This window comes from Hibiscus syriacus, unplaced genomic scaffold (genome assembly GCF_006381635.1).
Source record: "Hibiscus syriacus cultivar Baekdansim isolate YM2019G1 unplaced genomic scaffold, ASM638163v2 tig00110342_pilon, whole genome shotgun sequence".
In the NCBI taxonomy this organism is placed as follows: Eukaryota; Viridiplantae; Streptophyta; class Magnoliopsida; order Malvales; family Malvaceae; genus Hibiscus; species Hibiscus syriacus.
This window is the reverse complement of record NW_024062693.1, coordinates 601145-618686: the sequence shown is the minus strand read 5'-3', so window position 1 is coordinate 618686 and position 17542 is coordinate 601145. Positions and strand designations below refer to the sequence as shown.

The following is a 17542-nucleotide window of genomic DNA, read 5'->3' as shown; positions in this document are numbered from 1 at the left end:
TGATAGTTCTGCATTACTGAGCTTTCCAAAGCTCACTCTGTTACTCACCTTTTCAGGTTAAAAAGATTCAACGATTGCAACTATCGACATCAGTAATAGAGTTCCACCGACGTTGATTGCGGAGTACTGTGCATGTGTTTAGGGGGCATGTAGGTTGTATTTTGTTTTTATATCCGAGTCTGAAATATGTTTTATTCTGAATATTGTTAAATTTTACCGTTGTGTTTATAAATTATTTTATGATTTTACACGTTTTAACAAAAATGTTAAATTTTCTGGAATTTTTACGGTGGGTCGCTCCAGTGGCCCTAGTATGACACATCAGATCGGATAGGGCACTAGTATCGGTCTGTGGGTGTTAGAAACTACATCAACACTACATGAATTCATCAACAGAATCAAAGTAATCAGTCTATCTCTCCTGCATACAAAATAAAAACCATATTCAAACGCAGTTAAAAAGACAAAGATTATTGTTTACTGAAAGATTTAAGGTTTCATCAATAAACAAATCTAATTATTTCCTATGGAACTGATGATCATAGGTTGTCTTGATATTGTAAGATTTTAATCTGTACAACTTTTCTTGTAATCCAGTTCTATCATGTTTTATGCCTAGCTTTATAGCGACTGATTTTTATCAAGTGGCCATAAAGCAAAATGAGGTTACCTTCGACAATAACTGTCGCTGCTTTCTCAGTAATTGTGTCCTTGCTTTGCTCAAGCAGGAATTGGGAGACATGGTCTTTTTCTACAAGGGAGTTAAAGATTTGTTTAAAACGAAGTACACAACTCAACATTTTCATCCATTGCATGTCTATATTGACATGAATTTTCTTTTAACAGGCAAATACAACAGAGTAATAGAAGCCACCTTTTCTAGGTGCTTTTCTTCTCTGCTTACGAATGGTAGCAGTGAGCAATCCTGGTGCCCAGGAACAGTAGGCTGAAAAAAAAACGAATAGAAACATGTAAAATAAACCGAAATTAGAATGATGAATATTAAAGCAAAAGCAGTAGACATGGACATGGTGGTGCATGAACCATTAAAATGAAAACTTGTAAAGTAACCTCTTCTCTTTCTGGTACGTATAGCGTTTTGCCTGAGTGGTTCCTTTTTTTCAGGATAAAATCAAAGATGTTATGGAAGTTCTCATTTTCCTGATTATAGAATAAGTATGTTAAATGATAAAAGTGAAAGGCATAAAAACTATTAACCAGTTAAGATCATTAACCCTACCATCATATGCTTGCTAAATCCATCTTTCCCTAGAAAATTCTTCATGAACTTTAGTTGCACTCAGAAGCAGGAATAAGTTTAGCCTCTTCTCAACACAAAATGAATTATTAAACCAATTATCAAAGAGATGTGAAGAAATTAAATTACCTGTATCACCTGAGACCATGTTGAGAAAGTGAGTTTCTGCCCACCTATTGTCACATGGGTATTTAGACATTTCCCATCCTGAAAGTTATCAACATTATTGTAACAGCTTATGATACAATGAATTAAATATGTGCATAAAACAAAGAAAACCAGTACATATAGAAAATTTAAAGCATCTGAGGCAGAACTGAACCCTGTATTTGGATCTTGACTAGGAATACTTTCATTGCTTGTTTCAATCCTGCTTCTGAGCTGCTTTATAATATTGTCCTTCAGTTCCTTGTTTGAATGTATTCTGCTAGATGTATCACCTTCATGACGAGAATCCTTGGTTTCAGTTGAAAATTTCTCTAGACAGTTGGTTTCGAATATTAAAGCCAGGGCCTCACAAGCTGCTGTACATACTAATTTATCATTGTTGTCCAGTAGGTCTGAGAAGTATGAAATTGGCCTGCACCGGAATTACACTTTTAACGCGATAAAAGGAGAATTTTGTTAAGACTGCAAAAAAAATATACAATACACCCAAGGGAGAAAGCACGTTTAGGAAAATTTAAAATGAGCAACTCTTTCATTAAACCATCAAACTACATCCAAACAATGTAAACTTTTTAATTAAAAGACTCACCCTTTCCAAGTTTTGTGACTCAGTCTCCATCCATCAATAGTAGAAAGAAGAAAGGTCCAAGCAGATATCGCAGCAGAAAGAATAGCTGGAGAATCTTTCCTTTCAATCTGATAAGGCATAAAAGAAAATCAATCCTGTTAGCCTCAAATTTATATCGATGGCAACTAAAAGTGTAACTGAGAAAACGTTAGACACCAATTTTTAACGAAAAAATCTTTATGCATCAAATCGTTTTTTGATGTAAAGTTTAAACATTTATTTTTGTCTTTAATATATGCATAATTTTACTTTAAGGAACACACTGAACTTTCTAGTTCATTCTTCTTAATTTTTTTTTTCAGAAACTACTGGATAATAGGCTTTGGACTTGACATTCGAAGTATCAACGGTTTTCTTTTTATACTTCTACTTGCCATTCGTTATTTTTGGAGATATGAAATTATAATATTGATTATGCATTTACGTTTTATTCCAGGTGCATTCGATATAGTTGATATTTTTTATATACGCAATATTTATACTATTATATATAAAGATTTGAACTTAAGAACTTGTTTAAACGCTATTAAATTGTTTACCACTTTAACAACTCCGATGGGTGAAAGGAATGTTTTTTAATATCTTATTAAATTATTTTGATCCTAAGGGGGCGTTTGGATGGGGGAATGTGAGATTCCCCCGAGAATGAAATCCACATTTTCCCGTTTGGTTTGGTTGGGAATGTCATTCCCGGTAATATTTTATTACCAATAGTGAATTTTTTGTGATATATTACCGAGAATGTCATTACCTTCATTCCCTTAGGTATTGTAAGATTACCAGCGTTTTAGACTAAAATGCCCTTAATTTTTTTTCCAAAAATATCATTCTTCTGTCATTGAATATTAAAAATTCTATGAATGTTAAATTACAAATTTATCCTGAAACTATTTTAGATTTACAAAAAAAATCTATAATTAAACTTTTATATGAATTTCAGGAGTTAAAATAAAATTTTACCTTTTTATTAAGAGAAAATAACCTCAGTGACCAAAAATGCCTTATAATATACGATTTTAACCAACTTTTTTTGGATTTGCCAAAATGACCAACTAAATCGCAATGCGATCGATAATTCGCAACGCGATCTCCGGTATCGCAAATCAGTTTCCAGATTCGCAACGCGAACTTCGACTATCGCATTGCGATTTACATATTCGCATTGCGATAGTCCAAGTTCGCGTTGCGATTTACATATTCGCATTGCGATAGTCCAAGTTCACGTTGCGATAGTCCAAAATCGCAACGACGGTATTACATTTGTTTCTTAAGAATTTTCTCTAAAAAGATAGTATTCGCGCGGACGTGTCGAAGACACGTATTACCACGACCACGACCACGACCACGACCACGACCACGACCCCGACCCCGACCCGAGACGGGCGGCGGCGGCGGCGACGCGCGAGAGTCCCCCTTGTTCTCTATCACTCAACAAGGAAGTGGGAAAGCCAAGCCTTAAATACCATTACCAATAGTGTTTTCAATACTATGTGGGATTGAGCATTACCAACACTTGTTCCCAATACTATGTGGGATTGAGCCTTAAATAGTGATATTATTTTTGAATGTTTTGCTTAAAATTGCAATAATCGCGATTGATTGTAGATTGACTTTTAATTATGACATATTTAATCGTATAATACTAATGCAATTGGTTGCTGATTCAGTTGTTTTAAGGTGCATGATTGTTAATTGTTTCCTGAATAATCACATTGTATTGGAAACAAGTGTTGGTAATGCTCAATCCCACATAGTATTGGAAACACTATTGGGAATGGTATTTAAGGCTTGGTTTTCCCACTTCCTTGTTGAGTGATAGAGAACAAGGGGGACTCTCGTGCGCCGCCGCCGCCGTCGTCCATCTCGTCTCGTCTCGGGTCGTGGTCGTGGTCGTGGTAATACGTGTCTTCGACACGTCCGCGCGAATACTATCTTTTTAGAGAAAATTCTTAAGAAACAAATGCAATACCACCAGTCGTTGCGATTTTGGACTATCGCAACGAATTTGGAATAAATCGCAACGCGAACTTGGACTATCGCAATGCGATAGTCGACTATCGCAATGCGATTTACATATTCACATTGCGATAGTCCAAGTTCGCATTGCGATAGTCGAAGTTCGCGTTGCGAATCTGGAAACTGATTTGCGATACCGGAGATCGCGTTGCGAATTATCGATCGCATTGCGATTTAGTTGCTCATTTTGGCAAATCCAAAAAAAGTTGGTTAAAATTATATATTATAAGGTATTTTTGGTCAATGAGGTTATTTTCTCTTTTATTAAACTTTTTTTTATATTTTTAATTTTGTAAAAAAAATTATATAAATTTTATGAATTAATTTTTTTTAAAGAAAATATATAAATATTTTTCAACTTGTAATATTATACAAATATATAATAAGGACAATTTGGTCAAATATATATTCCAATAATCTTTTATTCCTTTAACTAAATACGATAATCTTATATTCATGCTAAACCAACTAAATACAAAATACAACATTTTTAGTAATACTATTATCTGATAATCTTTTATTCTCAATGATAATTTTACCTTCTGTGAATTAAACGCACACTAAAAGACTAAACAGAAACCCGACTGATTTGTGTTGGCGACTCCATTTTGAGAATTGAGTAGTGACTTGGTCTTCCTTCTTTCCACTTGACACCCTTTCCTTGTCGTTGAAAACCCTTGGAAACTAAACAATAACCGTTTATGAGTTGCTGCTATGGAGTTTGATGACTTCCTCTATTATTTGTTGTATTATACTGTTTACTAATTTTTGGTGATTGTTGTTCAAGGTGAGTGAATGTTTCTCAACTGATGATTCTCAATATATATATATATATATATATGTGTGTGTGTTTTATTCTTTCACGAGAGTTCTTTGATTTTTTCCAACCCTTCGAGCCTAGCCTAGGGTAAGCTAACTCTTAGATTTTGTATATTATGGTAGAAAAAGAGTCCCACCTACCCGCCCACGCATGAATTTCTGTATCGCTATACTTAATTTAAAGTTGACTTGAAATGATCAATTATTTCCAGTTGCAATTTTTGGAAATGGAAAAAAGAAAGAAAGAAAGAAAGAAAGAAAGAAAGGGTTTGGTGCATTTAGGGAATTGAACTTAGTACTTGTCATGGAGGGAGATGAGTTAGGGTTCATGGGAGATAAATTGGGAATTGAAGAATTAGGGCTTGTGGAAGAGGAATTGGGAATTGGAAGTGGAGAATTAGGGATTGAGCAGAATTGGGAATTGAATGGGGAAATGCTTGAATCGAGGGAGGGAGGTATAAGGAAAGAACCGGGTCCAGGGAAGCAGCTAAACAGAACCGGTCCACTATACACAGGCCCAACTAAAGGAAATGTATTAGAGGAGAGGCCCACTCCACAACAGCTTGAGAACCCATCGGATGGACAGCTGAACAGCCCAATTACCAGCATGAGTCAGCGTAACCGTTAGAAGGGAATTAGTACTATTGTACAGCTGTGATGAAATGTACAACGTAGATATATAAAACTTGTACCCAATCCTCAGGGTTTTTTCGTATTGAATGAAGTGAATCTTTCGCTAAATCCCTATTCTCTTTTCTTTTTCTCAATCTATCATTCTAAGAAACCCTAAAAAAAAAAACTTAAAACACAACAGTACCTCTCATACCGGAAGGGAGAGTCATACAACTAGATTACATGTTCAACTATTGATGTTTAATACACCTGTAAATTTGGATTGGATTCTGTCCGCTAACTTTTTTGCAAGTTGAATGTTACTGGAATTATACTAGTAGCTGAAATGCCCAACGTTTGATGTTTAACATGATCTCTTTTCCGTCATTAGCTTTTTTCTTCAAGAATATGATAAATATTGATGTTTAATACACTGTAAATTTTGATTGGATTCTCTCCACTAACTTGTTTGCAAGTTGATTGCTAGTGGAATTATACCACTTGCTGAAATACCCAATGTTTGAGGTTCAGTCATTGCCTCTTTTCTTCAAGATATGATAAATTTGGATGTTTATATGGCTATAAGCTTAGTTGTTGGCGAGTTGAATGTTGTACAAGAATGTTGTAAGGAAGAACTTGTTGGACAATTAGGCAATTATTGACTAGCTCAATCAACGTTGTGCCCCTGGAACCTTCTCTTTTGGGGACTCTGCGTTGCAAACTGAATAGCAAAGTCTTTTTTGCATAAAGATGGAGGATTGAGCCCTACCTTCAGAACAAGGTAAAGGGAGTGGATATTGTGATCATATGATTGCAAGCCCCAAATAGTATAGCCTGGAAGTTCGTTTTGTTGTTGGGGATCTTGTTAGAAAACAAGCCCATCTCGATGACTATAAGATTAGAGGCACAAAAATTAACTTTTGGAAAATAGCACAATTTATTTATTTTTTCACACCGAGAAGGAATCTTGTTAGAAAACAAACTTATCTCGAGTTAAGCTTCTATACTGTTCTACTTTCGAAGTTGACTCATTGCACAGTTCTGTAATCATATAACTCAGGACCTCTTGCACCCTAAGGGAAATTCTGCATTATGGATCAATTATTTCCAGTTGCAAATTACTTTTCATGAGCATTCTATGATTTTTCCAACCGCTTCTAGCCTAGGGTTAAGCTAACTCTAAAATTTTGTATATCATGACAGAGAAAGAGTCCCACCGACACACCCGCACATGCATTTCTGTATCAGTATACTCTTAATATAAAATTGACTTGAAGCTGGTTTATGATGATCAATTATTTCCAGTTGCAATTTTTGGAAATGGAAAAATGAAAGGGTTTGGTGCATTTAGGGAGTCGAACTTAGTACCTCTCATACTTGAATGGAGAATCATACAACTAGATTACGAGTTCAATGATTCATATTTAATAGCATGTGTTTTTATTTGTTATCTTTTTTTTTTCAAATCCCTACGAATTTTGATTGGATTCTCTCTGCTAATTTGTTTGCAAGATGAATGCTAGTGGAATTATTCTACTAGCTGAAGTACCTAATGTTTGGTGTTTAACATGATTTCTTTTCAATCATTAGCTCTTTTCATTAAGAATCTGATAAATTTGAATGGTTATATGGCTATATGCTTAGTTGTTGGCGAGTTGAATGTTGTACAAGAATGGTTTAAGGAAGATGTTTTGGACAATTAGGTAGTTAGTGACTGCTCAATCAATGTTTTACCCTTGCAACCTTCTCTTTTGAGGGCTCTGTATTGCATTAGGGTCACCCACAGACCGATGTCGATGCTAATGACTGTGGCAATGTAACACCCACAGACCGATGCGAGTGATCCGATCTGATCCGAGGTGTCACATTAGGGCCACCGGAGTGACCCACCGTAAAAATCCCGAAAAAATTAAAATTTTTGTTAAAACACTTAAAATCATAAAACAATTTATAAATAAAAAAGTAAAATTTTCCAATATTCAGAAATAAAACATATTTCAGACTTGTATATAAAATAAAATACAACCTACATGTCCTCCTAATCACATGCACCGTACTTCATAAGCAATGCCGGTGGAACTCCTTTACTGATGTCTATAGCTGCACTGGTTTGATCCTTTTAACCTGAAATGGTGAGTAAAAGAGTGAGCTTTGGGAAACTCATTAATACAAGACTACCAAATGATGCTGAAGGACATGCAGATAAATGGAAAACCATAAAATTTCCTTATCGATCTAGATGTCTACAGGTTTTCAAAATGAGTTGGGGTTCTACTGGTAGTTCATCGAATAAAAGTCATGAATATTTTAGTTCATAGGAAACATTCAGAGTACCATGTTTTCAGGAGATTGGAATATGATTTCTAGTGTGTTCCATCTAAAACCAATGAAAAGATATAGATCTTTTTAAAACAGTAATTGTTTAAAACATATTTTCAAAACCATAGTAAAACCCTCCAACCGATCATCGTTATGCAGTTCCCAAGAACTGCATCCATAAGGTCTTACCCTAAGCACAAAGCAGAGGGAGCCACCCTAAGGGAATGCCTTGGGGCCCGAGAGCCTACCCAAGTAGGTTACTCGAGGCCACGGGGCCTACCCAAGAAAGATCTCGGGGCCTCGGTGCCTACCCAAGAGTCACCTTAGGTCCGTAAGGATTTACCATTTGGATCAGGGCTGAACTTCCACACTCCAAAATTCCAACCATATAAAAAATAGTATAAATCAGTTTTAACAGTAAACCGTAATATTTGGATCGTGATCCAGTAAAATCTCGTAAACGTGACAATGAAATAAACCATATAACCGCCCTCCACCCGTACACCATATGTAGTCCCATGATTAACCAAAAGGATTGCCTTGGGGCCTGAGAGCCTACCCAAGAAAGTTTCTCGGGGTCTCAAAGCCTACCCAATGGTCACCTTAAGTCATTAAGGATTTACCAGCTTGATCAGAGTTGAACCTTCATCCTACCCAAATAATGTCCCAATAAAACAATTCAAGTAATAACCAGTGAAAACAGAAAACCATAGTTCATAAACCAGTAAATTCCATGATTCCATAAATCAGGAACAATCATATTTTTCAGTGAAAACCATAATCAGAGAACACATACCATGTAGCCATAGTTCATAAGCTAGTAAATCAATAATTTCAGTGAAACGTATTTCAAAACATATAAGACAGTCATGTAGAACACGGGGAACACACTAGAGGATCCAAGTAATTTTCAGAGGCACTTAGTAGTTACCAGGAATGGAAAACACGAAACTTATTCAATTTGATATGATTCCAGGAACGAGGTCCTATTGAAAGGGATCGGTTACTAACAAATTTATTAGACCATGAAAATTGATACCTTAGGACCCTTTTTTATTCAGGTGCATTCAGGAACCTTTATATCAGAATAATTATAGATTCATATTTACTGAGAGTTATTTCATTAATCAACAATCAAGGGTATTCAGGATTATGTAATGAATTATCAGGATTTTGAGTCCAATTGAACCAACGATCCCAACTCTGCAATACTTGTCAATCATTCGGACTGTGATACTTCATTATTATCATTCACTTCTTATTACTGACTGTACCAGTTGATTTGATCAATATCATAATCATTCTTGATCAGTTCTTGCAGAGACAAATAGGTATTCCAGTGTTATTTATTTATTTTCTGTATTGCAACGATATCAATAAATATTGACATGCTTGATTCGAGGTTGAAAACACTTGAGGGCAGTACAATATATAAGTTCATAAGCATTTCCAGACTTGTCTGAGTCATTCACTTAATTTAAGGTCTTTGAAGGTACTTAGGTCATTTGGTAGTTAAGTATATTCCGATCACCTCGGAGTTTCCAGAGTAATTCAATAATTTTTGAATTTCGAATAAATACAATTATTTCATTTAGTCCAACTTGATCATATAATTTAGTCATTTCATGAAATATAGACTTGTAAAGTACCTTCAATAATTCAGTCTCCGGGTGTTATCTCAGAAAATAGAAATTCTAGGTCATTTGATATTGGAGGTTGATTTATTCATTTCAGAGCTGGAGTATATTTAGTTATTCCAGTTCTTAGATGTTCTTTGGGTCATTTTACACTTCAGTGGCTTTCCAATATAAATCTAGAATTTAAATCGATGATTCCAGGGTTCAAGTGGATCAAGATATGAGTTCTCATGTCGTCTCCATTATTATAGCCATCCATTGTGTTTTTTACGCTTTAAGCGTATCATCATCATTCCACTTAATTTGGTCAATGACATTACTTTTGATAAATTAGGCTTGAAAGTATTATAGTTCCTTTAGCGTTCTGATAAGATACATATTAGCCATATATTCTATGATATTTTCCTCATATTTGAATAACTAAAATTGCTTAAATCATGGATTTTGATTATATTTCGTATTTTGTGGATTAGGTTGAAGATTTGGATTAAACAAGTTCAAAATCTAATGATTAGAATGATCTTCACAAAATCCCAAATTAAAGAGGAAGAATCGGAATTCAAGAAGTGGAATTTAAGAAGTTGGAAAGACCAGAAGAGGTTTTCGCATAAGGCGTGGGCACGATTTATTCATCCTGAGCTATCACAGAAGAAGTCTGCAGTTAAGGCGTGGGCACACCTTACCAGTCTGTACAACCCTACATTAGAGTTCTTTCTTCATTGGTCATTGTTCCTTCTATTTCAGAATTGCTGGATGAATCAACCATTTTAAGCAAGAAAAAAAAAAAAACATAAACAACCCACAAAATTTTAGGCGCCATTTCCAGGGATTGGTGTCAAAATTTTTGAAAAGTCATATTTATGTTTGTCGACCTCCTGAGTCCTATTCCGTGATCCGTTATGCCAAAATCTAACCCGAAAGCCCCGGATCGAGCTCGTTAACCCGAAAATGCTTAGTATGTTTAGCATTTTTGCTTATTTATTTAAGATTTAGTTATGAAATTGATCCTAGAAGATATTTTTATGAAGGTACTTGTGTTTCACCTGATCGAGGGTCAGTATGATCCGGTGTTTTCCGTCCATCAGATCCGCACAATCATCATTCCTCGAGAGTTACTCGTAGGTATATGTAAATTGTTTAAATAGGGATTATTATTATTATTATTATCCATATTAGAATTCCGATATGGATTTTTCGATTCGTAGGATCTAGCTCTACTGTTGATCGTGATCGGAAGACTCATTAATAAACTTTCTTATCAGACTACTCAGACCAGTACATGTGTGTTTTCTGATGGTGTTGCATTATTGTTTTAAACTGTTCATCTGAATTGTTTTAGATTTATGATAATATTGAATATTTTTATCACATGATACCTGATTTTGTGAATAATGTTTATCTGATATATGATTTACTGTACATTTCTGACATGATCTTTGATTTTTGTATTACTGTATCTAATTTCTGAGTTTGAAATATTTTCATGTTTTACTAAATTAAACTATCGTTTTCACTCGAATACATACATGTTATTACTGTCATTGGGGGTATTATTGGAGGAACTATCTCTGGCGTAGTCTATGATTTGTAAGTCTTTACCGTAGGCTCATAGGCTTTGTACTCATGGTAAGTCCTTACTGCAGGTCCTTATGCTCTATGTATAAGGCCCTTATATCGGATGTACAGTTGGGTGTACGGTTCTGGGGAACCTACACATTATGGTGATCAGATGTAATAGTGTTCATATTTTTAAAACATGTTTGATAAACTGATTTATACTGAAGTATTTTTATCTGAATTTTTTTATACACCGGAACGAGCACACTGGGATTTTTTTAGCTCATTCTGTAAATTCTAAACCTTTTAGATAGCAGCATACCTTTAGGCTAGCAGACTTGGCATCAGGAGGACCGACTTCTCCTAATTTGGTACTACTGTATATTTTTATATGCCTTTCTGTTATATTTTGGTGACATGTGTTTTTGCTACTATCTTGATATATCTGTATTACCGGTATTTTGAAGTGTATATGTTTTATATAGTTTCCGAACATATGTATACATATATGTTTATCATATGAATCTTTCTTATGTATTTTAACGTTCAAGCCTGGTCTAAGGGGTTACACTTGGTGGTATCAGAGCTTTTGGTTTTAAACACTTAAACTATTGATGAGTCATAAAATCTGGATTTTCAAGATATTTTTAATATTTTCAAAAAATCCATGTCACCTTATTTTATAAGTTTAAATATATTTGAGATTCCTGATACTAGTCTGACTTAAGTTCAAAATCTTTCTGTAGAGCCTTATAGATTTATCCGATGAGTGCTGCCAGAGGTCATAGGCTAGGCCTTGGCCGTGATCGAGGGTGAGTGACTTGGCGTTCTGTTACGATAGATGATCATATATCTCCGCGATATCCTCTTGTTCCACATATAGATGTGTCTATTTCCAATGATGACCCGATTATTCCTACGAGAGACCCTCCCATAACTGAGGACGAGGATACTGACATGGAATGAGGACACCATTAATAAAGCTATCTTTCGCATGTTTCGGGGAGTTGCTAGAGTTCCTGGTAATATTTATGTGGTCGAAATTTCGATGTTTTTGGTAGCTGCTGGAGTAGTTATGTTTCTAAGGGTCTTAATACCCCGATATAGAATATTAAGAGTTCGGTGACAGTTCAGAGCCCCGTAAGTCAGTCTATAGAGTTAGATCGTATTTATAAATGGTATCCTATAGAGATCCATGGGAAAAACTTTCTGTCCGACCTAATGGAGTTACCTTTAGAGGAGTTTGACTTGATTCTTGACATATATTAGTTGAGCAAGCATTGCGTTAATCTCAATTGTGAGACCAAAAGAGCTATTCTGAAGACTCCGAATAACCGAAAGATTGTGATGATCGGGGAACGTCGTGGATTTCTGACGAATGTTGTGTCTGGTTTGGTAGCTAAGAGGATAATCAGGAAGGGTTTTGAGGCGTTTCTTGCTTATATTCTGGATACTAGGAGTTCTCGATCTGACATTGAAGGCATCCAGATTGTTAAGGAATTTTCTGATGTTTTCCTGAAGTGTTGCTTGGATTGTCACTAGATAGTGGAAATTGAGTTTGAGATCGAAGTCTATTCCAATTCTACCCCAGTTTCTATGGCTCCTTACCGTATGACTCCAAAGGAGCTTAAGGAACTGAAAGTCCAACTCCAAGAGTTGTTGGATAGGGGATTTATTCGACCTAGTATTTCACCGTGGGGAGCCCCAATTTTCTTAGTCAAGAAGAAAGTTGGGACATTGAGACTATGTATTGATTATAGGAAACTAAATAAGCTCACAGTTAAAAACAAATATCCTCTGCCCAAGATCGATGATCTGTTTGACCATTTTTGAGGGGTTTCTATCTTTTCAAAGATATACTTGAGGTATGGTTATTACCAACTCAAGGTGAAAGATTATGATGTCCCAAAGAATGCTTTCCGTACTCGATATGGGCATTACAAGCTTTTAGTGATGTCATTCGGGTTAACTAATACCCATGCTACTTTTATGGATATGACGAATCGGGTGTTTCAACCTTACTTGGACCAATTTGTAGTTGTGTTCATCGATGACATACTAGTGTATTCTCGAACTGAAGCAGAGCATGATGAGCACTTGAGGATCGTTCTACAGACTCTGAGGGAAAATAAGTTATATACCAAGTTGAGCAAGTGTTAGTTCTGGCTCAGCGAAGTGGATTTTCTTGGACATATCATTTCTGCTGAGGGTATCCGGGTGGATCCAAATAAAGTGGAGTCTATTCTGAACTGGAAGCAACCCAAGAACGTCTCAAAGATCCGTAGTTATATGAAAACCATGTTTCACTTGTATTATATTTCTATTTTATTTTCCAGCATATACATGGATTTCATTTTGCATCTTCTGAAATCAAAACAAATTTTCAAACACTTCTAACACTGACAGACACAAATTTCACCGATGCAACTATAGTGTTTACAACCCCATGGACAAGCTAGGGCACAGTCAGAGTTTTTTCTACATTGAGGATCCATGACTGGAATGACCTCAGCGGCAACCTTTTGTCGGCAGTTACAATCACCATTATGATCACAAACACAAAACTGCGTAATATCACAGTCTTTGTCACTAGTACATGCTATTGAGGCTGACACACCTGCAAATAAAATAAAATTTCTCATCATTTAAATATTTTATATATTTTATGTAAACAATTTATTAAAATCTTTAAAATAGAGAAATATAATACATATATCTATGTATGTATGTACTTACAAGAAGCAAGAATAAAGATGATAAGAAGGGAATCAATGCCAAAAGAACTCATCTTCATTTTTTAATAGATAATGCCGAAGCCGATTAGAGAATAATATAAAATTGATTTCTTTGTATTTTGTGTATTGGCTGAGGATGAGATGATATACAAAAGTGTCTTTGTATTTGGGATTTTATACAAGATTTAGTGGATCATCATTCCAATCATGCATCAAAATCTTAGCTAATATTTCATTTGTTAGAGATAGATAATTTTCTTAAACGATTATGGCATTATAATAAATGCAAATCTAAATCTAGAAATTGTACCATATGTGCAAGGAAAATCAATTTAAAATAAGATATCTTATCTTTACCTATTGTCATAACGACTTTTGGGGTCGGAATTGATGGTTTTTAAAGCATTATAAAAATTTGAGAGTCGTCATCTACCTTTTGGGTTACATAGATCGAATACTTAAAAATATATATTTTAAAAGTAATTTTCAGAAAAATCTTTTAGAAGACAAAATAAGCCTGCGTGTAAACAGAAATTCATTTTGAAGAGGGTTCAGGAGTCGATTACGCATGAAGAAGGAAGAGCATCCTCACAGCGTATAAAATCGGTACCTAATCGATTATATGTTGTATGAATTCAAAAATAAATTCAAATTATAATCCTATTATTCCCAAACACAAAGAATTTCATCAAACATGAGATCATAAAGTGCGAAAGATTATTTCTAGTTATGATTGAAACACCAAAAATATGTATTCTTGTTTAACCAAAATGATGATTATAGTTAAATAAGAATATTATTAAATCTACGAAAAATTAAATTCAAGAACATAATTATGGATGGAAATGATTAACACCCTACAAAGTCTGTAAAAAACACTTACCGTGAATATACATTTCTGGATTTACAAATGTAATTAATATTTTAAATTATTATGAAAGTGTTAAATTGTATATAAATTTTTTTAATTTGATAATCAAGATAAAACTCGAATATTTAAAAAATTTCATATAAATCTACTAAAACTGAAAACTAAAATCTTTTACAGAAATACTTAGAATCAATTTCACTCAAAAAACATTTCACCCCTATTTTGAGCATCAATTCAATTACATCGTCTAAAGTTGTACATTTTCACCAACTACAATCCATATTCATTCTTGAAATTTGATCGGAATTGTTTAAATTTTTTTCATTGTCAAATTATACATTCTTCAAATATTTGACTTTTAGAATAGGGTAAGATAATAAAGTCAGTTTAAAAAAATAGCCAAATATGCAAAATAATATGAAAAACCATGTTTCACATGTATTGTTGTTCTTATTTATTTTCCAACATATGGAAAGATTTTATTTCAGGTCTGCTAAAATTGAAACAAACTTTCGGGCACCACTAACACTGACAGACACAAGTTCCGCTGATACAACTATAGTGTTTGCAACCCCATCGGCAAGCAAGTGCACAATCGACATTTTTTTCACATTGAGCATCGACGACCGGTACCACCTTAGAGGCAACCATCTCATGCTGGCACTTACAGTTACCAGCTTTGTAACAAACGCACATATACTGAACTGGACAGTCATCGTCAGTAGAACATGATTGTGCTACTGAGTTTGACACACCTGTAAATTAAATAAAATAAAAAATTATCATCATTTAAATATTTTGTATAAAGAATTTATTAAAATCATTAAAATAGAGAAATATAATACATATATCTATGTATGTGTGTACTTACAATAAACAAGAATCAAGATGATAAGAAGGGAAGTAATGCCAAAAGAACCCATCTTCATTTCTTAATTGATAGTGTTGAAGCCGATTAGAGAGAAAAATAAAACTGAATTTTCTTTATTCTGTGTATTGATCAAGGATGAGATGATATACAAAATTTCTTAATATTTGGGATTTTATACTAAATTTTTTAGGATAGTCTCATAAAAAGTTAATGGATCATCATGCCAATCATGCAGCAAATATCTTAGCTAATATTTCATTAGCTATAGATAGATTTTTTTAAAATAATTATGGCGTTATAATAATTGTGAATCCAAATCTAGATATTGTAACATACAAGCATGAAAAATCAATTTATATTAATATCTTACATTTGCCTATGATCATTGATAACTTTCTGAAATACCTGCTAATTCTCGATGAGATAATTTTTAATTATCAATATCTAATTTATACTAAGATATTGTGGGTTTCATTGTTAGGTTTCATTTTCATGTGTTCATGAGGTTTTTTTTTAGTTTGTTTATTTCTACAGGTTACGGGATGATGTGGATTGGCTTTTGTTTGGGTGGTCTATACTTGATGGTGTTTTAGCTATAGACATTGTGGTTTGAAAGTGTTAAGGAGAGGTTTTCCTTATTCTTGGGTGTTCGGGCTGCCTTGTCGTTTTTTATAAAATCGTTTATGGTTGCTTTTTTCTTGCTTAGAATGGAGGTAAGAGTGTAATAGTTTTAATTTGAAGATTTTTACTTAGAATGTGTTACTCTTTTTAGCGTTTCTGGAGTGTTCTGTTATATGGTGGAGTGTTAACGAACTGAGTTAGACATCATTGCGACTAGTTGAGTTGTGCTTATCAGCTCAGCTTTGTGTTAGTGTTGTTTTACTCTCTAAGTAGTGAGCTTTGATGTGGTTGAAAGAGGTAAAGGATAACCTGTTGATTAATGAGATCAATTGGTGGGATAATACTAGGGTCTATCTTTCGGAAAATTATCAAGGTATTCTGTTGCGGAGTCCTTTTCCTGCTGCTGGTGTTTCTTCTCTTGTTGTTGGAGCGTATTAGGTTGGTTGTGGTGTTGGATTAAAATCCATAATTATGGGTGTTATTAATGTTCAATCCCACATTGAGTGAGTAAATACATTGGGATTGGATATTTAAGGTTTACATTATCTACTCCCTTTTTGAGTGATAGAGAACGGGGTATTCTCGCACACCGCCGCCGCCATTCGTTCGTCTTAGCTCGGCTCGTGCTCGTGGCAATATTAATCAGAGGGTAACAGCTGATTAAATGAGTGTATGTATTGATTTATGAAATAATAATTCAAACGGTCAGTTTTTAATATTAATGAGAGAAACGTTTGGATGAACCTGGACTATTTCACAGCCTTCTGTTGGGTCCGTCAACGCACCTATGGTGTAGCGGAAATGAAAACGTGACGGTCTCACTAGCGATCCAAGTATGTTAAATCCGAATCCGGGAGGAAGAGATGCAATTACTTACATTGGGTTCCTTGAAAATCAGCAAATACAACAACGACTAATGGAAATCACGAAAAGTTTGAATCCTAGACTCCACGAAAAGTTTGAATCCTAGACTCCACGAAAATTCGTCTTGGCCTCTACTTAGTTCACTCGGTTGAATAGCTGTTAAGAGCAAAACCTTTTCTAAAAGGGTTCTAGGAAATTCGGGATTTTTCAAAAGACATCAAAACGGCTGCTAGACCAATATATCCCTTATATATGTGTCGCCCTAGCTATTAGGGCTTTTTAAAAATTTTGAATTTAATATGGAGTATAATTACTTTAATTATATTAATAAATTCAGTATTCTAGAGCAATTAAAATTACTCATATATATATGTGTGTGTGTGTGTAATATTAAATACACAATTTATTCATGTACAATCAAATTGTATATTAGTGACACATTTATGAGTTGCTATCTTTTGAACCATTGGGTGCGACCCTATAGGTTCTTGTAACGTTAGTAGTAATAATTATGATTATTCTAATATTACAAACAATGAGTGACATCTAACAATATGCCATTGTTA

The 17542-nt window shown here is 34.4% G+C and overlaps 1 protein-coding gene and 1 long non-coding RNA gene across 2 annotated transcripts; both read right to left on the bottom strand.

Annotated features, from left to right (window-relative positions):
* Window positions 1-381: 381 nt before the first annotated feature.
* Window positions 382-946, bottom strand: LOC120120637. Its single transcript, XR_005515915.1, has 3 exons — window positions 875-946; window positions 671-751; window positions 382-421 (listed from the first exon to the last, which is right to left on the bottom strand). It is a non-coding gene; the product is annotated as an uncharacterized LOC120120637 (long non-coding RNA).
* A 296-nt stretch (window positions 947-1242) lies between these two features.
* On the bottom strand, window positions 1243-2134 carry LOC120120631. Its single transcript, XM_039140221.1, has 4 exons — window positions 2016-2134; window positions 1544-1838; window positions 1388-1465; window positions 1243-1269 (listed from the first exon to the last, which is right to left on the bottom strand). Exons 1-4 carry the CDS (start codon window positions 2132-2134, stop codon window positions 1243-1245), a joined length of 519 nt encoding a protein of 172 aa, XP_038996152.1.
* Window positions 2135-17542: the final 15408 nt, after the last annotated feature.

What these genes read in the sequence shown, in the direction of transcription:
- LOC120120631 (XM_039140221.1), bottom strand. Translation starts at nt 2,134, where the DNA reads ATGCCTTATCAGATTGAAAGGAAAGATTCTCCAGCTATTCTTTCTGCT. An exon ending in AGTCACAAAACTTGGAAAGG is followed by an intron (nt 1,839 to 2,015) that starts GTGAGTCTTTTA and finishes ATTCCGGTGCAG; the next exon opens with GCCAATTTCATACTTCTCAG. An exon ending in CATGGTCTCAGGTGATACAG is followed by an intron (nt 1,270 to 1,387) that starts GTAATTTAATTT and finishes AGAATTTTCTAG; the next exon opens with GGAAAGATGGATTTAGCAAG.